The sequence below is a fragment of the Bos indicus genome, chromosome 2 (assembly GCF_029378745.1).
Source record: "Bos indicus isolate NIAB-ARS_2022 breed Sahiwal x Tharparkar chromosome 2, NIAB-ARS_B.indTharparkar_mat_pri_1.0, whole genome shotgun sequence".
NCBI classification, from domain to species: domain Eukaryota; kingdom Metazoa; phylum Chordata; class Mammalia; order Artiodactyla; family Bovidae; genus Bos; species Bos indicus.
Genome location: NC_091761.1, coordinates 135,502,689 through 135,525,372, shown reverse-complemented (window position 1 = coordinate 135,525,372; position 22,684 = coordinate 135,502,689). Strand labels below are relative to the sequence as shown.

Below are 22,684 nucleotides of genomic sequence, written 5' to 3'. Positions count from 1 at the left end.
AGAAAGAGGAAGTCTGGAGAGGGTGTGGAGAAAAGGGGTCCGCTCACACTACTGGTGGAGATGTGAACTGGCACAGTTCACAGTGAACTGTGCAGAGGTTCTTAAAAAAAATGAAAAATAGAGTTACCATATGACCTAGCAATCCCACTCCTGGGCATATATCTGGACAAGATGAAAACTCTAACTGAAAAAGATACGTGCACCCCAGGGTTCACAGCAGCACTATTTGCAATAGCCAAGACATGGAAGCAACCTAGATGTCCATCAAAAGATGAATGGATACAGAAGATAGAATATAAAGTGGAGCAGTAATCATAAAAGAATGAAATAATGCCTTTTGCAGCAACACTGATGAACCTAGAGATTATCACAGTGAAGTATCGTCAGAGAAAGACACTTACATGTGGGATCTAAAGAATGATACAAATGAACTTATTTACAAAACAGAAATAGATTGCTGTAAAAAGTCTGTGCTCCACCTCCTCCCATTTCCCCTCACCCCAGTCAGCACTAATCTTTTTACTGTCTTCATTGTTTTGTCTTTTCCAGAATATCATGTAGTTGGAATTATAAACTATATAGTCTTTTCAGATCAGTTTTTTTCACTTCAGTTCAGTCGCTCAGTCGTGTCCGACTCTTTGCGACCCCATGGACTCAGCATGCCAGGCTTCCCTGTCTGTCACCAACTCCCGGAGCTTGCTCAAATTCATGTCCATTGAGTCGATGATGCCATCCAACCATCTCATCCTCTGTCACCCCCTTCTCCTCCTGCTTTCAGTGTTTCCCAGGATCAGGGTCTTTTCTAATGAGTCAGTTGTTCGCATCAGGTGGCCAAAATATTGCAGTTTCAGCTTCAGCATCAGTCCTTCCAATGAATATTCAGGACTGATTTCCTTTAGCATTGACTGGTTTGATCTCCTTGCAGTTCAAAAGACTCCCAAGAGTCTTCTCCAACACCACAGTTCAAGAGCATTAATTCTTCAGTGCTCAGCTTTCTTTATAGACCAACTCTCAAATCCATATGTGACCACTGGAAAAACAATAGCTTTGACTAGACAGACCTTTGTTGGCAAAGTGATGTCTCTGCTTTTTAATATGCTGTCTAGGTTGGTCATAGCTTTTCTTCCAAGGAGCAAGCATCTTTTAATATCATGGCTGCAGTCACCATCTGCAGTGATTTTGGAGCCCAAGAAAATAAAGTCTGTCACTGTTTCCATTGTTTCCCCATCTATTTGCCATGAAGTGATGGGACCGGATTGCCATGATCTTAGTTTTTTGAATGCTGAGTTTTAAGCCAGTTTTTTCACTCTCCTCTTAACTTAGCAACTGAAAAACAACCAATTCTACTGTATAGATGTAGCACAGCTAATTTATCCGTTCACCTACTGAAGGACATCTTGGTTGCCTCCAAGTTTTGGCAATTAGGAATACAACTGCTGTACACATCTGTGTGCACGTTTTTGTGTGGACTGAATTTTCAGTTTTTTGGGGTGAATCTCAAGCGGCACAGCTGCTGCATCATGTAAGAGTTTGTTTAGTTTTGTAAGAAACCACCAAACGGCCTTCCAAAGTGACAGTACCATTTTGCATTCCCACCAGAAATGAAACAAGACTTACTCTGATTCCACATCCTTGCCCGCATGTGAAGACTGTCAGCGTCTTGGACCTTCACCGTTCTAACAGGTGTACAGTAGCATCTCATTGTTGTTTTAATTTGCAATTCCCTAATGACACATGATGTCGAACATCTTTTCATATGCTTGTTGATCATCCATGTACCATCTTTGGTGTTTATTCAAATCTTTTGCCTATTTCTTAAGCAAGTTGTTTGATTTCCTGTTATTTCATTTAAAAACTCCTTTGTAAATTTTAGATAACTTTTTATTAGATAAGTTTTGAAAATATCTTCTCTCAGTCTGTGTCCTGTCTTCTCACTCTCTTGATATTTGGTGTTTTGTGTTGACATTTGCACTAAAGCTACAAAACAATGGGGGGGGATGTAAAACCACCTTAGCATAAATCAAGGAAGCGGCACCAAACTCCTCTCAGAGTCACTGTATTCTTCAGTGCCAGGCCAGGGCTCACATGCTGTAACCAGAAGATTCTGCATGGTACAACTAAGATCTGGCACAGCCAAATCAATAAATAATTTTAAGAAAAATGATTTCTGATTAAAAACACACTGAGTAAAACAAGAAAAATCCTTGGTGAAAATAAAGTTATTAATTGTATTAAACCTTGACTCTTGAGTACTTCGCGCTTGATTACTCCATAAATATTCTTTTCTCTTGGCTGCACTGGAGATCTTACTTGCAGCACACCAGTGGTAGAGAACCCGCCTGCCACTGCAGGAGACATAAGAAACGTGGGTTCCATCCCTGGGTCTGGAAGACCCCCTGGAGGAGGGCACGGCAACCCACTCCAGTGTTCTTGCCTGGAGAACCCCATGGACAGAGGAGCCTGGCGGCTACAGTGCATCAGGCTGCGCAGAGTTGGACACGACTGAAGTGACAGCATGCACGCATGCAGGACGGCTAGTTGCAGCATTTGGGATCTTTTCAGTTGCAACACGTGCAGCACGCAAACTCTTAGTTTCTGCATGAGGGATCTAATTCCCCGACCAGGGGTCGAACCTGGGCTCCTGCATTAGGAGTGTAGAGTCGAAGTCACTGGACTGCCAGGAAGTCCCTCTATAAATATTCTTTTTTAAAAAATATTTATTTATTCGGTGGCAATAGGTCTTAGTTGCAGCATGTGGGATTGGCCAAGGATGGAACCCAAGCCCCTTGCATTGGAAACAAGGCATCTTAGCCACTGGACCACCAGGGAAGTCCCTATAAGTGTTCTTTAGAAGCCCTGCTGCTGCATACTATGACTGTCTTGAGGAAAAGCGCGTGCGCCATTGAGTTGTGGGCTACACTGCTCATTGTTTTTTCTTTTGAAGGAGTTCAGAACCTGCCACCCCCACAATATGCCACTTTGGGATGTTGGTTATTTTGGTTTTGTGGGTGTTTTTTGTTTTGTTTTGGCTCTGTCACAAGGCTTGAAGGATCTTAGTTCCCTAACAAGGTCTCGAACCCAGGGCAGTACAGTGAAAACACCAAGTCCTAAGTACTGGACCCCCAGGGAACTCCATACTGCTTATTTTGAATTAAAGGCACTCGATAAACTGTAGATGCAAGAGGGGTACACTGACCTTCCTTTTTTTTCCTAAAAGCAGGATATAAATATGCCACGTGAGAGGTGCCTTCTCTATGGTAGGAGGAAGAAGCATTCTTATCACAAGAGATGAGGCTCAGAGGCCAAGAGAACTGTATCCAGTTAAGCGGTGTTTTCCTTCAGCCTGCCCGTATGAGGTCCAGGGCACACAGGAGCCTAGTGGGCCACGTCCATCAGGTCGCAAGAGTTGGACATGGCTTAGCGACTAAACCATCGCCACCACGTCACTTAGGCACTCTTCTACAGCGACTACTCTTTGTTCAGCTGGTATACAGGCACTTAGGCCTGGGCACTTCTTTGGGTCTTCATTTTTCTTGTGAGCGTTCTTCTTCTTTTGTTCATGTAAATACATTTTATGCTTTTCTCCTGTCTTATGTCAGTCCCAGCTGAAAACCCTAACAGGACAGGGGAAAACTTCAGCTCCTATATGTTTTTAAGAAGGATGAGTTAGCATTGTCTGGGACACCCTCCTCTGGGGCGGTTGGGGGGGAAAGGAGGGCTGCCCCTGAGAGATCCTGGGTCCTGACTAAACTGGCCCAAGTTAGCATTTCCAACCACATCATTCCTACCTCCTCTATCCATGCGATTTCCCAGGCAATACTGGCGCATGTTGCCATTTCCTTCAGGGCGTCTTCCCGACCCAGGGATCAAAGCCCGGGTCAGCAATTGCAGGTGGCCTCCTGCGTTGCTGGGGGACTCTTTACCAACTCCCTGGGGGAGCCACCAGGGAAGACTGGTCAAGAGAGGAAGGTAATAATTCCTTCTTGTCCCTTCCTTTCCAAATTCAGATCGGCAGGAAAAAAAAAAAACATTTGTAAGAATTAGTTATTTGGGATGAGACTCTTGCGAATTTGGTTTTGGGTACCCACTGGTCATTGATCCTTTCTGTCCCAGGCATGGCCTTCTCTGGTGGCTTAGACGGTAAAGAATCTGCCAGCAGTGCAGGAGACGTGAGTTCCATCCCTGGGTTGGGAAGAGCCCCTGGAGAAGGAGATGACAAGCCACGTCATCTCCTTTCCCATTTCTTCCCTGGCTTTAGCGGGCTTTAGTCCATAGGATCACCAGAGTCAGTCACAACTGAGCGACTGACACTCCCAGGGACAGCTATTGCTTTCCCTCTTTTCTCATTTTCTGTCCTGAGGTCTTAGCTGTCTGCCTGCCCGGGCATGCAAGTTGTCGGGCCGGTCTGTGTCTGTAGGTGGCCAGTTGTCAGGCTGGGAGCCCTGAGAATACACAGATGTCCTCACAGAAATGTGGGTCACATTCTGTTTATGGCTAGTATCCTAGGAACCATCGACAGTTCACGAGATGTGGAGGTTATTTAAGACTTTCTTTTAGCTGTCTTGGAGATGACTCTGGATCTTGGGAGGGCTGTATGTTTTGCACCCTCTTTGAAGATGCCTCTTGCATTTGTGGTTAAGTCATAAAAAGCTCATTAGTTTTGGTTTTGAGTCACTTGAAACAGGTATGCCTTTGGTTTTACAAGAAAAAAACAAAAAAGTTTGATACTGCCAGTAAAATTCACTGTTTGTAGCAGCTGAAACATGATAAGATGTTGAAGTGATTTTTTTTAAGGGATTATATGCTTAGAAGTTGGCCTGATATTCAGAGGCTGTGTTTCCTAAGCTAAAATAAAACTATTGTACTCAGAGGAGAAAAAAAGAAAAAAAAATTCTGAAGCCTTTGTGGAATTATTTATTAAAATATTCCAAAGCCACACAGCTCTAAATCTACAACACAGGAGTCTTGCAATTTCCATCTGGAGACCGGAAGGAAAAGTCTTCTCCTTAACATAAAGAAACAAATCCAAGATAATGCACTGGATGGGTAAGTCACCCTTCTTGGTATCATTCAAGCAGCAATCCAATTCTCTGAGAATTAAAAACAACTGTCCTTGTCTTGTAAAGTAACTCTTTAAAAAAACACCAGTGTGCCTCTAGGAGTAATTCAAAACCAGTCTTACCAGTCCCAAAACCTCCTTATTGTCTCAAGGCACTTTCAGATACTGTAAAATATCAGGACATTGGAAACAGAACAAAATTATCATGCACTTAAGAGGGCCATGTGGCACCAAAAGTCTTAAAGCACTTCTCCACAAATATTAGTAAAAAGCTTTAGCCTTCTGGGCAACTGACTTTAACTTGTTCCATCTGCCAGAAATATAATTTGGATCCAACTATTTTTTTTTATAGCCTAGTAAACTTCATATTATTGTACCTACCTCATAACTAAGGCTTTAAATGAAAGCCTTAAGACCTGTCTTGGCACCTGTCTGTATGTTTACATATGCATATGTATATATTGTTGCTGTTCAGTCGCTCAGTCATGCTGACTCTTTGCGACCCCATGTATATACACATATATATATAATATGTATGTAATGTTTTTCTACTCCAGACAGTATTCCTAAAAATTAACTTGTAAGAGAGCTGTATTTAATTGGCTTAAGGAAAGAAAAAAAAAAAAAAAAAAACCTCTCTAAAGCTGAGACTAGTCAAACAAGCATATCTTATCTCTACCAGATGTTTACCATTATAATGGTATGAATTCAACCCAAGAACAAAATGTACAATTAAAGTGCATTGCTTGATGTGTGTCAACCATGACGGTAAATTTAAAGAAAAAGGAAGAGAGCGCTTTGTTGAAGTTCTGTGTTCTTTGCCATAGAACATCCGCCACTAGACCACTCAGGTATGACCAAAATCAAATCCCTTACAATTATACAGTGTAAGTGACAAGTAGATTCAAGGGATTAGATCTGATAGAGTGCCTGAGAGCTATGGATGGAGGTTTGGAGGTTCGTGACATTGTACAGGAGGCAGTGAACAAGACGAACCCCAAGAAAAGAAATGCAAAAAGGCAAAATGGTTGTCTGACCAGGCCTTACAAAGAGCTGAAAAAAGAAGATAAGCTAAAGACAAATGAGAAAAGGAAATACCCATTTGAATGCAGAGTTCCAAAGAATACCAAGGAACCATAAGAAAGCCTTCCTCAGCGATCAATGCAAAGAAATAGAAGAAAACAATAGAATGGGAAAGACTAGAGATCTCATCAAGAAAATTAGAGATACCAAGGGAACATTTCATGCAAAGACAGGCACAATAAAGGACAGAAATGGTATGGACCTAACAGAAGCAGAAGATATTAAGGAAGTGGCAAGAATACACAGAAGAACTATAAAAAAAGATCTTCATGACCCAGATAACCACGATGGTGTGATCACTCACCTAGAGCCAGACATCATGGAATGTGAAGTCAAGTGGGCCTTAGGAAGCATCACTATGAACAAAGCTAGTGGAGGTGATGGAATTCCAGTGGAGCTATTTCAAATCCTAAAAGATGATGCTGTGAAAGTGCTGCATTCAGTATGCCAGCAAATTTGGAAAACTCAGCAGTGGCCACAGGACTGGAAAAGTCACTTTTCATTCCAATCCCAAAGAAACGCAATACCAAAGAATGTTCAAACTACCGCACAATTGCACTCATCTCACACACTAGTAAAGTAGTGCTCAAAATTCTCCAAGCCAGGCTTCAGGAATACTTGCACTGTGAACTTCCTGATGTTCAAGCTGGTTTTAGAAAAGGCAGAGGAACCCGAGATCAAATTGCCAACATCCGCTGGATCATGGAAAAAGCAAGAGAGTTCCAGAAAAACATCTATTTTTGCTTTATTGACTATGCCAAAGCCTTTGACTGTGTGGATCACAATAAACTGTGGAAAATTCTGAAAGAGATGGGAATACCAGACCACCTGATCTGCCTCTTGAGAAATTTGTATGCAGGTCAGGAAGCAACAGTTAGAACTGGACATGGAACAACAGACTGGTTCCAAATAGGAAAAGGAGTTTGTCAAGGCTGTATATTGTCACCCTGCTTATTTAACTTATATGCAGAGTACATCGTGAGAAACGCTGGACTGGAAGAAACACAAGCTGGAATCAAGATTGCCGGGAGAAATATCAATAACCCCAGATATGCAGATGACACCACCCTTGTGGCAGAAAGTGAAGAGGAACTAAAAAGCCTCTTGATGAAAGTGAAAGTGGAGAGTGAAAAAGTTGGCTTAAAGCTCAACATTCAGAAAACGAAGATCATGGCATCCGGTCCCATCACTTCATGGGAGATAGATGGGGAAACAGTGGAAACAGTGTCAGACTATTTTTCTGAGCTCCAAAATCACTGCAGATGGTGACTGCAGCCATGAAATTAAAAGACGCTTACTCCTTGGAAGGAAAGTTATGACCAACCTAGATAGCATATTCAAAAGCAGAGACATCACTTTGCCAACAAAGGTCCGTCTAGTAAAGGCTACGGCTTTTCCTGTGGTCATGTATGGATGTGAGAGTTGGACTGTGAAGAAAGCTTAGCGCCGAAGAATTGATGCTTCTGAACTGTGGTGTTGGAGAAGACTCTTGAGAGTCCCTTGGACTGCAAGGAGATCCAACCAGTCCATTCTGAAGGAGATCAGCCCTGGGATTTCTTTGGAAAGAATGATGCTAAAGCTGAAACTCCAGTACTTTGGCCACCTCATGCGAAGAGTTGACTCATTGGAAAAGACTCTGATGCTGGGAGGGATTGGTGGCAAGAGGAGAAGGGGACAACTCCGAGGATGAGATGGCTGGATGGCATCACTGACTTGATGGACGTGAGTCTGGGTGAACTCTGGGAGCTGGTGATGGACAGGGAGGCCTGGCGTGCTGCGATTCATGGGGTCGCAAAGAGTCGGACACGAGTGAGCGACTGATCTGATCTGATGCAGAGTACATCATGAGAAACACTGGGCTGGATGAAGCACAAGCTGGAATCAAGATTGCTGGGAGAAATATCAATAACCTCAGATATGCAGATTAACACCACCCTTATGGCAGAAAGTGAAGAACTAAAGAGCCTCGTGATGAAAGTGAAAGAGGAGAGTGAAAAAGTTGGCTTAAAACTCAACGTTCAGAAAACTAAGATCATGGCAAACAGATGGGGAAACAGTGGAAACAGTGAGACTTTATTTTCTTGGGCTCCAAAATAACTGCAGGTGGTGACTATAGCCATGAAATTAAAAGACACTTGCTCCTTCAAAGAAAAGCTATGACCAACCTAGACAGCATATTAAAAAGCAGAGAGATCACTTTGCCGACAAAGGTCCATCTAGTCAAAGGTATGGTTTTTCCATTAGTCTTGTATGGATGTGAGAGTTGGACTATAAAGAAAGCTGAGCACCAAAGAATTGATGCTTCTGAACTGTGGTGTTGGAGAAGACTCTTGAGAGTCCCATGGACTGCAAGATCCAACCAGTCCATCCTAAAGTAAATCAACCCTGAATATTCATTGGAAGGACTGATGCTGAAGCTGAAACTGCACTACTTTGGCCACCTGATGCGAAGAACTGACTCACAAAGCTTGGAAAGATTGAAGGCGGGAGGAGAAGAGGGCAACCGAGGATGAGATGTTTGGATGGCATTACGGACTCGATGGCCGTGAATTTGAGTGAGCTCTGGGAGTTGGTAATGAACAGGGAAGCCTGAGTGCTGCAGTCCTGGGGTGGCAAAGAGTCGGACAACTAAACTGAACTGAGTGTTCTTTGCTTCTGTGATTTCTGTTTATAAATATATATACACTTCTGTCTTTTGGCTGTGCTGCACAGCATACAGGATGTTTTGCTGACTGTGGATCGAACCTGGGCTTCCACAGTAAAAGAGCCCAATCCTAGCACCTAATATATATGCATTATATATGATGATATATAGTCCCAATAATTATATATAATATACATTTATAAAATATAATATATATATGAACCACTTTGCTGAAACTAACACATTATAAATCAACTACACTTCAATAACAAAACAAATCAATTTTAAAATAATTTAGCCATGCTTAATGAGACTAGACTTGTTTCACAAACAAATTAGTCTTACTTTGATTTTCTTTGAAAAAATGGGCATGATTGTGGAGAGAGACATTCTATGTTTCAACAAAAGCTGTCACACCCTTGCTGGTCGCAGGACAGTTCACTCACTTTGAGCCTTCTGTCCTCTGTATAAACTGCCTCCTGCCACTCTGTGTGCCTGTAAGGTCGTCTTCCTCCCACCCTCCTGAACTGGCACCACTAAAAACTAGGACTGCCCTTTCCCCCCGTGCCCTGCAAGATAAAGCAACTTAACATAAACTTCAAAAGGAAAAACTCACAACAGATTGTGTATAAAAACCTGAATGCCTGCTGCCGTTAGTTCACCGGAACACCTGATACCATCACCAAGGACATTTGAACTGCAAGCCAGAAAATTCCTGAGAGCCCCCAGACAGCCTCCTTTTTTTTGGCTGAGCCTCAGGACTCGAAGGATCCCAGTTCCCACAACCAGGGATTGAACTCGTGCCCCCTGCAGTGGAGTACAGAGTCTCAGCCACTGGACTGCCAGGGAAGTCCCTCAGTCCACCTAAAGATGCTTTGAGCCTGACACTTAAGAATCCTTGAAATTAACTGCCCTCTGGACTCAAAAACTGAGTTCACAATTTGTTCCCGTTAACCTCTGTTTCTCTTTTGTTTTCAAAGAAATGTTCCCCATTAAATGCTTGCTCCAAAAAATTAAAAAAAAAAAATCTCCATGATATGTGGCTTAAATAAAAAGACTATGAAAATACTTTTTCCAATTACATATTTGTGTGACGACTGATTTCTTCATATTCTTCAACTGAAAAAACAGATTGCAACAGATTGAATGCAGAAGCAGATAAGAAAATCCAGCCAAGTTCTTTTATTCCAGACGCTGAAGAGACTCTCGATACTGTAAAGCAATGACATTCTTCTCATTAACTTTTTTGTTTGTTTTGGAAAGTATTGTTATTTTTTTTATTTAAAATGTTTTGGATTAACATGTAATTGGGTTCAGTTCAGTTGCTCAGTCGTGTCTGACTCTTTGCGACCCCATGAACCGCAACATGCCAGGCCTTCCTGTCCATCACCAACTCCTGGAGTTCACTCAAACTCACGTCCATTGTGTCAGTGATGGCATCCAACCATCTCATCCTCTGTCGTCCCCTTCTCCTTCTGCCCTCAATCTTTCCCAGCATCAGGGTCTTTTCCAATGAGTCAGCTCTTCGCATCAGGTTGCCAAAGTATTTCAGTTTCAGCGTCAACATCAGCCCTTCCAATGAACACCCAGGACTGATCTCCTTCAGGATGAACTGGCTGGATCTCCTTGCAGTCCAAGAGACTGTCAAGAGACTTCTCCAACACCACAGTTCAAAAGCATCAATTCTTCGGCGCTCAGCTTTCTTCACAGTCCAACTCTCACATCCATACATGACTAATGGAAAAACCATAGCCTTGATTAGACGGACCTTTGTTGACAAAGTAATGTCTCTGCTTTTCAATATGCTATCTAGGTTGGTCGTAACTTTCCTTCCAAGGAGTAAGTGTCTTTTAATTTTAGAGCTGCAATCACCATCTGCAGTGATTTTGCAGCCCCCAAAAATAAAGTCAGCCACTGTTTCCACTGTTTCCCCATCTATCTCCCATGAAGTGATGGGACCAGATGCCATGATCTTAGTTTTCTGAATGTTGAGTTTTAAGCCAACTTTTTCACTCTCCTCTTTCACTTTCATCAAGAGGCCTTTTAGTTCTTTCTCACTTTCTGCCATAAGGGTGGTGTCATCTGCATATCTGAGGTTACTGATATTTCTCCCAGCAATCTTGATTCCAGCTTGTGTTTCTTCCAGTCCAGTGTTTCTCATGATGTACTATGCACAGAAGTTAAATAAGCAGGGTGACAATATACAGCCTTGACGTACACCTTTTCCTATTTGTAACCAGTCTGTTCCATGTCCAGTTCTAACTGTTGCTTCCTGACCTGCATACAAATTTCTCAAGAGGCAGGTCAGGTGGTCTGGTATTCCCATGTCTTTCAGAATTTTCCACAGTTTATTGTGATCTTCATAGTCAAAGGCTTTGGCATAGTCAATAAAGCAGAAATAGATGTTTTTCTGGAACTCTCTTGCTTTTTCGATGATCCAGCGGATGTTGGCAATTTGATCTCTGGTTCCTCTGCCTTTTCTAAAACCAGCTTGAACATCAGGAAGTTCACAGTTCAAGTATTGCTGAAGCCTGGCTTGGAGAATTTTGAGCACTACTTTACTAGTGTGTGAGATGAGTGCAATTGTGCGGTAGTTTGAACATTCTTTGGTATTGCGTTTCTTTGGGATTGGAATGAAAAGTGACTTTTCCAGTCCTGTGGCCACTGCTGAGTTTTCCAAATTTGCTGGCATATTGAGTGCAGCACTTTCACAGCATCATCTTTTAGGATTTGAAATAGCTCCACTGGAATTCCATCACCTCCACTAGCTTTGTTCATAGTGATGCTTCCTAAGGCCACTTGACTTCACATTCCATGATGTCTGGCTCTAGGTGAGTGATCACACCATCGTGGTTATCTGGGTCATGAAGATGTTTTTTGTATAGTTCTTCTGTGTATTTTTGCCACCTCTTCTTAATATCTTCTGCTTCTGTTAGGTCCATACCATTTCTGTCCTTTATCGAGCCCATCTTTGCATGAAATGTTCCTAATTTTCTTGAGGAGACCTCTAGTCCTCCCCACTCTGTTGTCTCCTCTGTTTCTCTGCACTGACCACTGAGGAGGGCTGTCTTGTCTCTCCTTGCTGTTCTTTGGGACTCTGCACTCAGATGGGTGTATCCTTCCTTTTCTCCTTTCCTTTTCGCTTCTCTTCTTTTCACAGCTATTTGCAAGGACTCCTCAAACAGCCATTTTGCCTTTGCATTTCTTTTTCTTGGGGATGGTCTTGATCCCTGTCTTCTGTAGAATATCACATAGCCCTAGCTTATCTTTGTTAAATAAATAGATATTTATTTTTTAGATCTCTCAGTCTTAAATTCAAGTATAAAAAAATAATAACAGATTTTCTAGATCAAAAAGTTTCAAAACTACAGCTCTGAAGAAACTCTCTCTCAGGTGTCCCAGGAAACAGATACAGAACAGTCACGCTGTTTCTACTATGGCTGGGAACTGAATGTAGACCTAACGTCCACTCACTGATCAAATAGGTTCTATTGTGATGTCGTCATGGTTCCCAGGCTGCTCAGTGGGTATAAAGAATCCACCTGCAGTACATGGGTTTGATCTCGGGGTTGGGAAAATCTCCTGGAGGAGGGCATGGCACCCCACTCCAGTATTCTTGCCTGGAGAATCCCAGGGGCAGAGGAGCAGGCAGCTACAGTCCATACGGTCACAGGGAGCTGGACACAGCTGAAGCCACTGAGCACACACGCACGCACAGTCAGGCTGCGCTGCAACCACGGAGCTGGCACGCTGCGACAGAAGCTCCCACATGCGGCAGCTAAGAGCTGACACAGCCAAATAGATACATAAAATTTTTTTAAAATGTTAAAGTTTGGGGGGAAAGGCATTATGCTGAGTGAAGGAAGCTGGACACTAAAGACTGTACTCTGTATGTTTCCATTTATATGAAGTTATAAGACAGACAAAACCAATCTGTGATGGAAAGAAATTAAAAGAAGTATAGTTTCAGGGACCAGCTGGGAAGGGTCATGAGGGCACTTTCTGGAATGATAGTAAAATTTTGTATAACTTGACAGGGGCTCAGGTTGCTGGGGTGTGGGAATTTGTTGAGACTCACTAAATGATACACATAAGATCTGTGCATTTCACCGAATGTACATTATATGAATCTCAAAAGATATGGGTGGGGAAGCTCTATACAAATATTGATCATTAGCTGATGATAGGTATTGGGTTGGCCAAAAAGTATATTCAAGTTTTTCTGTAAGATGTTATGAAAAACCCAAACAAACGTTTTGCCCAGCCCAAAATACTGACGTATTTAGAGGGAAATGACTATAATTTACTATAAAACGAAATGAAAAACAAGACAGACTGGAGAATAGAGGGATGGATAGGTAAAAGAAGGGCAAAATAGCAACAGTTGAATCTAGGTGGGCATCTAACTGTTCACTGTACAGTTCTTTTAACTTTGCCACACGCTTGAAACTTTCAATGAATGACATGGGAAAAATAAGCAGTGAGATTTTAAAACAAAAGCAAATGAATAAGCGTTGGTTCTTGTTACAAGAGAAAGTACTCTGTGGTTAGGGTAGGGCACTCAGGGGCTTCAAGATGATTGGAAATTACCTATTTTTAAGCTGAAGAAATGGATACATGGGAATTTGTTTTATTGCTTTTTAAATTATTCATTTGCCATCTTCAGGTTGTATATGTTTAGTGATTTAGAGATGCTGGGAAAGACAGATCTCTTGTCTCTGGGGTTTGCTAAGTTGGTGTGCTGAAACACATGTAATCATTCCACCTCTTCTGGCCTCTGCGGAAAAGGCCTGGTCTGTGGTAGGAAAAAATTATCCAATCTTCTCAACAAGAGAGACAAGCCTCTGGGCGCTGCAAGAGCGACCCTTTGCTCCTAGCCATCAAGTGTTCATGTCATTTTTTGTACACAGCCATCTCTTTCTTAGATGAGAAGGACCACCCACCAGCCCACTCTGGAAATGCGGGGAGGCTTCCATCTCTTGTTGTCCAGCCCAAACAGGCTCTGTCCCATTTTCTTTCTGGGATTGCTATATGCGTACTGCAAGAAGCTACTCCTCTTGCTGCTGAGGTTGCAAAACAAGGAGGGTAATGAGCAAGGGCTGCCAGTTGCCATCCTTCTCACTGTGGGAAGAGCCTAGCTGAACTTGAAGCCAATGCAGAGATGAGCAGGAGAGAGAAAGCCTGAATGGTATCAGCTGGTCTCCTGGATCCAGCCATTCCTGAAGCCCTGAGCAGTGATGTGAGCCGATACATTCCCCTTTTGCATAAGCCAGTTTTATGTATGTTTCACTTGCAACTAAGAGTCCTAACTATCCAAAATCCTCCACTGCCAAAAGGCTAGGTGCAATTTCTGTGCCTACAACCCTCCACCCACAACCAAAAGACCTACTCACCTGGTGATCTCTTCTAAGGCTCCTTCGGGTAAGGCCAGCATCTCCACCAGCAGGGACAGGATCTCAAAGAACAGAGTGTCGGGGTTTGGAGGAGCCATGTCCATCAGGGCATTCTGTTCTGGGGACATGGGATGGTAGCTGCCATTACCATTTGACACCCTGGCGTGCCCAAGCCCCCCACTAGCCACCTGCCCCCCCATCCCAGCTCTGAGTGCCCTGGGCTCACCCCTGCTCACCCACAGAGCAGAAGAAGCGCCTGGTGTCTGTCATCACAGTCAAGAAGTCTTTGAAGTTCACGTGACCATCTCCTGTGGGGGCCAGAAGAATACAGAGTGGACAGGGGCCTTCCAGAGCAGGCTCGGACACTGCAACCCAGGCACGGCTGTTAGCATTTACTTGTTGGAGTTGATTATAAAAGTAACACACAGTTGATGTAGAAAGTGTGGGACACTTAGAGAAGTAGAAGGAAAAAAAATAAAATCTCCTGGGTTAGAGGCTCCCAGAAGGTTCTAGAAACAGCAGTCTGGGTTCATGTCACTCACTATCTCTGTGACCCTGCCAAAGTCTCAGCCCCACTAAGCCTTAGTTTTCTCATCTAACAGGGTGAGGATAACCACAACGCCTTTCTCAAGGGAGAGAAATGGAGGCAATGCACTTAGAATAGGGCCATGCACACAAACACGTGCTCAACAGATGTCGGCAACTCTTATCACAGTGTGTTAGTCTTGCATGAGCACATATCTTTGCCTACAGTGTTCCCACTGTGGCCTTCAAAGTCCTGCTAGGCCTGCCTGTCAGCTGTCTGCAGCCTCACCAGGTACCAAGCTCCCGCAAGCACTAACCTGCTCCCACCGGGGGCCCCTCCTCCCCCACTCCGGGCCTTTGTACGCACCGCGTTCTCGTCTCAGAATTCTCTCCAGCACACGCTAACTCTGTGTTTATTTGTTTTTGTTTCTTGTGGCCATGCGATGCAGCTTGCAGAATCTTAGTTCTGCAACTACAGACTGAACTGTGGCCCCAGAAGTAAAAGTGCCAAGTCCTCACCACTGGACCACCAGGGAATTCCCTCCAGCTCTTTCCCTTAATGCTTCCTTTGACCACCACTTCCTGAGGGAAGTCAGACCAGTATAGGTCAGATTCCCAATTGAACATTCTCATAAAACACCTGTACTTCAACCACACGCTCACGAGACCTGGGGCTCACGGGAGCTCTGGTGGGCGGGCGCTGGGTGCTTCATTCTGTACTGTGTCCTCAGGACTTAAAACAAAGAGGCGCTTGGGAAATGCTCTCTCAACTTTGTTATTACTGTTCAGTCACTGTGTCCAGCTCTTTGCACCCCCATGGACTGTAGCACATGAGTCTCCCTTATCCTTCACTATATCCTGAAATTTACTCAAACTTAGGTCCATTGAGTCAGTAATGCCATCCAACCATCTCATCCTCTGTCGTCCCTTTCTCGTGCCTTCAATCTTTCCCAGCATCAGGGTCTTTCTCAATAAGCCAGCTCTTCACATTAGGTGGCCAAAGTACTGGAGCTTCAGCTTCAGCATCAGTCCTTCCAGTGAATATTCAGGCTTGATTTCCTTTAGGATGGACAGGTTTGATCTCACTGTAGTCCAAGGGACTCTTGAGTCTTCTCCAGCACCACAATTTGAAAGCGTCAGTTCTCTGGCACTCAGTTTTCTTTATAGTTCAACTCTCACATTCATACATAACTACTGGAAAAACCATAGCTTTGACTATACGGACATCTGTTGGCAAAGTGATGTCTCTGCTTTTTAATACGCTGTCTGGGTTTGTCATAGCTTTCCTTCTTTTAAAGGAGCAAGCGTCTTTTAATTTCGTGGCTGCAGTCACTGTCCACAGTGATTTTGGAGCCCAAGAAAATAAAATCTGTCACTGCTTTCCACTTTTCCCTCTTCTATTTGTCATGAAGCAATGGGACCAGATGCCAGTTCTCTCAGCTGCTTGACAAATTAATGAATGGTCTCTAATCCTTAAAGTCATCCTTGGGGTGGGGGGTGTGGACGAGCGGCAGGCGCTAATACTCTAATCCCCCTCATAGATGAGGCCTGAGGCACAGACAAAAACAGGCTGTTGTGTGGGATCACCCAAGGGCCAAGCTGAGGCCAATGCCTAGCCTAGCTTGAGTGAGGACTCGCCCTCAAGACAGTGCTGGAGGAAGCAGGGCTGCCACTCAGGGGTCAGGAGCCCAGGCCCCCAGCGCTCTGCTGTGTTCCCTGCATCTAGTCAACCAAACCACGATGAGACAATGCTCTTCATTCTGTGCCCTAAGCCCTGTGTGCAAGGTATTTCTGCCAGCAGGAATGACCTTCTTCTCGTCCTGCCTAACTCCTGCTTGCTCTTTCACCATTTGGCTCAGGCATCACCTCCTCCAGGAAGCCTTCATCCCTCATCCCTTATCCAAGCCACTGTGAGCACTGCTGCCTTTAGCAACTCTTCCTTCTGTGTCATTGGCTGTGCGAGCATCTTGAGGGCAGATCTCAGAGGTCTCACACATCCCTCTATGCCAGTGCCCAGCACAGGAATGGGCACACGCAGGCAGCTAAAGAACACTTAGAGGATGGACGAGACCAGCGGTCAGCGTCTCCTGCGTGCAGCCTGTGTGCCACGTGCAGTGCTCCGGCTTTGCCTGGGTTACCTCATTCAATCTTCTCAGCAGCTCAGTGAGACGGGTAACTGCTGTGAGCCCCATTTTACAGGCGGGGAAACTGAGATGCGATGAACTTCAGTGACCCTAACCCTAACCCTAGCCCCAGGCCATACAGCCAGTAAAACGAGTGGCCAGGTCACAAGGAATGTCCGACGGAGCACACATAATGTCCTGGAGGAGTGATCTCAGAGATGACCTACATCTTAGGGTCGGGAACTAGGTCTTGGTCATCTCTGGGTCCCCAGAGCCTGGCACTGCATAGGTCCTCAGGAATCACTAACTTTGGGAGCCAGAACCAGCTGTATTATTTGCATTTGCCCAGAGCAAAATGAAAATGCAGCACTTCCCTCGTGGTCCAGTGGTTAAGAACCCACCTTCTAATGCAGGAGCCTCAGGTTCCATCCCTGGTCAGAGACCTAGGATCCCACATGTGGCAGGGTGACTAAGCCCACCGCTCCACAAGAGAAGCCCAGAAGCACTGCGACTAGAGAAAGTCTGAGTGATGCAATGAGGGTCCAGTGCAACCAAAAAAAAAAAAAAAGAAAGAAATGCAGAACAGGGCCCCTCGTTCAAAAATTATCAAGAATTTCTAGACCGCAACAGCAAAACGGTGAACCAAAGTCAGGATCCTGTCACCGAGCCCCATGTGACTGCACAGGTCTCATGCTGCGGGTGAGCCTGATCCCGCCAGGGCTCAGGATGAAGCAACCCCAACCCCCCGCCCCCGCACTCACCGTCGATGTCAGCGCTCCTCAGGGCACCCTCCACCTGGGCCGTTGTCAGGGAGATGCCCACAAGCAGCAGGATGTTCTCCAGGCTCTGCGCGTCCACCTCACCATGACCGTTGAAGATCTCAAAGTAGCTGCGGAAGGCTGGGGTGGGCGGCGGGGTGGGGAGGGGCGTGGTCACTTCCTGTCTCTAACATGCATCCCATCCGCTCCACGCACCCCTTGGGCGAGCCTCCTCTATCTCATGGCTGGGTGGAGAGACGAGTGAAACGCGGAGGAGCAGGCTCCGTAGACGCACCTCTAGTACAAGGTCAGGCCAAGGATGCAGTGGGCTGCCTTCACCAGCACCAGGAGCACGCCCACTCAGGGCACCGCTGCAGTGTGCCAGGAACTATGCCAAGTTCTTCACAGCCAGGTTCTCATGTAATTCTTACAACAGACTCTTAAGAGTAGAATGCTTATTTCCTTGTACGGATGGGGAAACTGAGGCTCAGAGGTTAGAGCACCAGACAGATCTTTTTGACTCTGAGTCTGTGCCTTGGCTTTGGGGCTCTGCAGTTACATATCTAAGCTGAAGCTCCAACACTTGGGCCACCTGATGCAAAGAGCCAACTCATTGGAAATGACCCTGATGCGGGAAACATTGAAGGCAAAAGAAGAGGGTGGCAGCTGATGAGATGGTTAGATGGCATCACCAATTCAATGGACATGAATCTGAGCAAACCTTGGGAGATACTGAAGGACAGGGAAGACTGGCAGGCTGCACTCCACAAGGTCACAAAGAGTTGGACACGGCTTAGCGACTGGACAATAACGGTTACTTATCTGGATGGACATAGCCTCTAAGATGGGCTTCCCTGGTGGCTCAGATGGTAAAGAATCCACTGGCAATGTGGGAAATCTGGGTTTTATCCCTGGGTTGGGAAGATCCCCTGAAGGAGGGCATGGCAACCCACTCCAGTATCCTTGCTTGGAGGATCGCCATGGATAGAGGAGCCAGGCGGGCTACAGTCCATGGAGTCACAGAGTCAGACAGGACTGAGCAACGAAGCGCAGCCTCTGAGATAACTGTCTGGACCAGAGCAGAGGGCCCAGGAGGATGTGTCTCAGTCGAAGGACTCTCTCGAGTGCCAGAGCTGCATCAACTGATAGAAGAGTTACGTCCTGGTCCTAACAAGGGCGGCACCGGCTTCACAGCTCACGGCACAGTCCAGGTTAGAATCAACAGGCCTGCTGACGAGACTGGCTCCGCCATCTGCTGAGAATCAGGGTCGCTGTTACACATGCTGCATCATGCTCACTGCCTACATTCATATATTGAAGCCTTGACACCTGCACTGCCCATCCCCACTTGTCTTAGAATGTGACTGTATCTGGAAATAATGCCTTTAAAAGGGTGATTATGTTAAAATGAGCCCCTTAATCCAGCCTAAGGGGTGTCCTTAAGAGAAGAGGAAATTTGGACAGGGATGCACACACACAGAGGAAAGGCAGGACCCAGGAGAAGGCAGCCAGCTGCAAGCCAGGAGGGAGGCTCCAGGAGAAACCAACCAACAAAGAGAAGAGGAAGAAACCAAATGTACCAACACCCCAGTCTGGGACTTCTAGACTCCAGAACTACAGGAAAGTAAATTTTAAGCCACCCAGTTGATGGTACTTCCTTATGTCAGCCCAAGCACACTAATATGGTTGCGGTGGGCAAGCCATGGCACTTCTCTGACCCCCAATTTTCTTATCTATAAGGTGGGCAGATAGTGTTGAACATGGAACAATAGACTGGTTCAGAATTGGGAAAGGAGTATGTCAAGGCTGTTGTAAGAGTTACATGAGAACCTGGCTGTGAAGGACTTAGCATACTGCCTGGCACACGGCAGGGGTGCCCTGAATTGGTGGTATTCCTGGTGCAAGGTGAAGGTGTGTATTGTCACCCTGTTTATTAAATTTGCAGGCAGAGTACATCATGCAAAATGCTGGGCTGGATGAATCACAAGCTGGAATCAAGATTGCTGGGAGAAATATTAACAACCTCCGATATGCAGGTGACACCACCCTTATGGCAGAAACTGAAGAGGAACTAAAGAGCCTCTTGATGAGAGTGAAAGAGGAGAGTGAAAAAGCTGGCTTAAAACTCAACATTCAAAAAATTAAGATCGTGGCACCTGGTCCCATCACTTCATGGCAAATAGATGGGGAAACAGTGGAAACAGTGTCAGACTTTATTTTTCTGGGCTCCAAAATCACTGCAGATGGTGACTGCAGCCATGAAATTAAAAGACGCTTGCTCCTTGGAAGAAAAGCTATGACCAACCTAGACAGCATATTAAAAAGCAGAAATGTCACTTTGCCAATAAAGCTCCGTAATAGTCACAGCCATGGTTTTTGTAGTAGTCATGTACGAATGTGATAGTTGAACCATAAAGAAGGCTGAGCGCCAAAGAATCGAGGCTTTCAACTGTGGTGCTGGAGAAAACTCTTGAGAGTCCCTTGGACGGCAAGGAGATCAAACCAGTCTATCCTAAAGGAAATCACCCCTGAATATTCACTGGAAGGAATGATGCTAAAGCTCCAATACTTTGGCCACCTGATGCAAAGAGCTGACTCATTAGAAAAGACCCTGATGCTGGGAAAGATTGAAGGTGGGAGGAGAAGGGGGTGACAGAGGATGAGATGTTTGGATTGCATCACTGACTCAATGGACATGAGTTTGAGTAAGCTCCAGGAGTTGGTGATGTACAGGGAAGCCTGGCATGCTGCAATACATAGGGTTGCAGAGTTGGACATGACTTGGCAACTAAACAAGAGGGACAGAACAAGACACTCTCCCAGAGAGGCTGTATTAATTCAGCACTTGGGACATCATAGGCCTTGTAACTCTGACACACAGAACTGAAATGTGGGGAAGAGGTAGGGCTGGGCTTAGGGTTGGAGTGAGTGGTGAGCTGCCGCAGGCAGGCAGCCTGAAAAAGGAGATAAACAGAACAGCCCTCATTTAAGATCATCTCAAATCAGGGTGGTTGGGCCATCAGAGCAGGTAGCCAGCTCTTTCCCCACCAGGCGGGCTGAAAGTCCTGGGAGGATGCTGGGTCTCTATGCCAGTGTGTCATGTTGTCCCTGAACTCGGCTCAAGGCGGCGGGGCAATGGGTGCTGGACTTAGAAAAGCCCTCCAGAAAGAGTAGAGAGCTTTAAAGCTGAAAGGAGCAAGGGACTTCCTTGGGGGCCCAGTGGTTAAGAATCCACCTGGCAATGCAGGGGCCGGGAGTTTGATCCCTAGTCAGGGAACTAAGATTCCAAATGCCAGGGCACAGCTAAGTGCACACACTGAAGTACTCAAGCCCACGTATTCCGGAGTCCTCGCCCCACAACTCGAGTCCGTGCGCCGAAGTAAAAGATCCTGCCTAGCCCAACAGATCCTGCAACTAAGACCAAGGAACAACATTTTTTTAAGAAGAGTGAACTGCAAGGATCCGGCCCTGGGGAGCCAAAGAGTGTATTCAGGAAAGGCAGAAGGGCCCCCCTGGCCCTGTCTGGGGCTCAGACTGCTTGCTCCGTTCGTTCAGAGACCCTCGGGAAGAGAAGAGGGAAGAGGGCTCGGGTCAGCCGCCTGCCCTTCGCCGCGCCGCCAGCACAGCGCAGGATGGGACGGACACAGGGCCGCGGAGTGATCGCTGGCCAGTATCCAACCCAGACCCGCCAGCCGGAGTACCGAGGGCACTGAGAGCCCTCCCCCCCCCACCCCGCCCCCCGGGAAGGCCCGCCCTCACCTTCCTCCTGCTTCATGGTGAGGTGCTCCTCGGCCCTCTCCTCCCAGGTCTGACACACATTCAGGAGGCAGCGCTCCTCCAGCTCCTGCCTGCAGAGGACAGAGCCGGGCCCAGGGCACATCCGGCTGCCCACCCCCGCCCCGGACCCCGAAAGCTGGGGGTGTGAGGGGGCAGCCAGGGCAGGGGGGTCATAGGAGGGGCCCTGGGGAGGCTTTGAGAGGTCACAGGAGTCTTTGAGTGACCCGAGGGAGCAAGGCAGAGGTGAGAGGCGTCTAGACGGGTTAGAAAGAGAAGCAGGGTTGGCAATGAGGAAGGGGCTTCAGTGTGAGAGACAGAGAGCCGGGAGAGGCAGGGGACACACAGGAGGGGCAGATGGGCGCGACGCCGGGACGGGAGTCTGGAGGGGATGTGAGGGCCATGGGGCCGCGCTCGGATCCCGACGCTTTCTGGGGTGGCTCCTACCGTGCCTTCAGGCTCCTCTCCCGGCTGTGGCTCAGAAGTTCTGTCCTTCTCCAGGCCAGATCCGACGCGGGCACCGGCAGGACAGCAGCGGGCCCTGGAGCAGGGCCAGGCGTCCCCGCAGGGGCGGGGACTGGCGCGGGGACGGGCGGCCGGGCCCAGGCCCGGGCGGAGGCGGAGGCTGGGGCCTGGGCCGCAGGCAGGGGCGGAGGCAGGCTGGGGGCAGGGGCGGGCACGGGACCCAGGGCCCGGGGGCACCTCCGGCCTGGCAGGGCGCGGGCCTTGGCGGCCCTCCGAAGCGCGGCCTCCTCCTCCTCTACCTCCAGCAGGCGCCTCATGAAGCCGGGCCGGGCGCTGCCGGGATCCCGGGCGCCCGTGGCCGCCGCGGGCTCCTGAGGCTGCTTCTGTGTGGGGTCCAGCCCCCTCGCTCCCGTGTCCACCGCCTCCTGGGGACGGGACGGGCAGGCGATGCGTGAGGCCTCCAGCAGCCGGACGGTCCCGCGAGCTGCTCGCGGCCACCCACCCCAGGGCACCCTCAGCCTCTCCTTCTCCTCTGGGTCCCGGGGAACCCACATCTCTCCAGCATATTCTAGACCCCTTCCGCACGTCCTCCTCGACCCCCGACCTGGGCCTCGTCCCAGCTCTCCGAGCCGTGCTCTTGAGTGGTGCTTCTTTCCTCCTCTGCAGTCAGCGCAGCCTGTCCAGCTCGCTGCTTGCCCTCCCTGGAAGCACGCTCCCTGAGGGCAGGACGGCACCTGCCTCTTTGTCCTATCAACACAGCAGCCTACCCACTTGGCAGGCGCTCAGTAGATTCCCATCCACGTGTTCAGCAAATCCAGCACCTCCTAGGTCTGTCTCTCCTAGAGAGGGGTGAGCTGTCC

General features: G+C 47.0%; 1 protein-coding gene across 4 annotated transcripts in view; it reads right to left on the bottom strand.

The window, feature by feature from the left end:
- SPATA21 (spermatogenesis associated 21) overlaps nt 1-22,684 on the bottom strand; it is a 43,106-nt gene that overhangs the window by 6,345 nt on the left and 14,077 nt on the right. For 3 of the 4 annotated variants that reach the window (XM_070778185.1, XM_070778182.1, XM_070778190.1), the window contains 5 exons: nt 21,807-22,249; nt 21,345-21,433; nt 17,589-17,726; nt 14,416-14,487; nt 14,180-14,297 (listed from right to left, as the gene is read on the bottom strand). In XM_070778185.1, the coding sequence (XP_070634286.1) occupies nt 14,180-14,297; nt 14,416-14,487; nt 17,589-17,726; nt 21,345-21,433; nt 21,807-22,249 (860 nt within the window). Of the gene's footprint in view, nt 1-4,899; nt 5,006-14,179; nt 14,298-14,415; nt 14,488-17,588; nt 17,727-21,344; nt 21,434-21,806; nt 22,250-22,684 lie in introns of those variants that run through there. The other variant, XM_070778192.1, reaches the window with a different exon arrangement.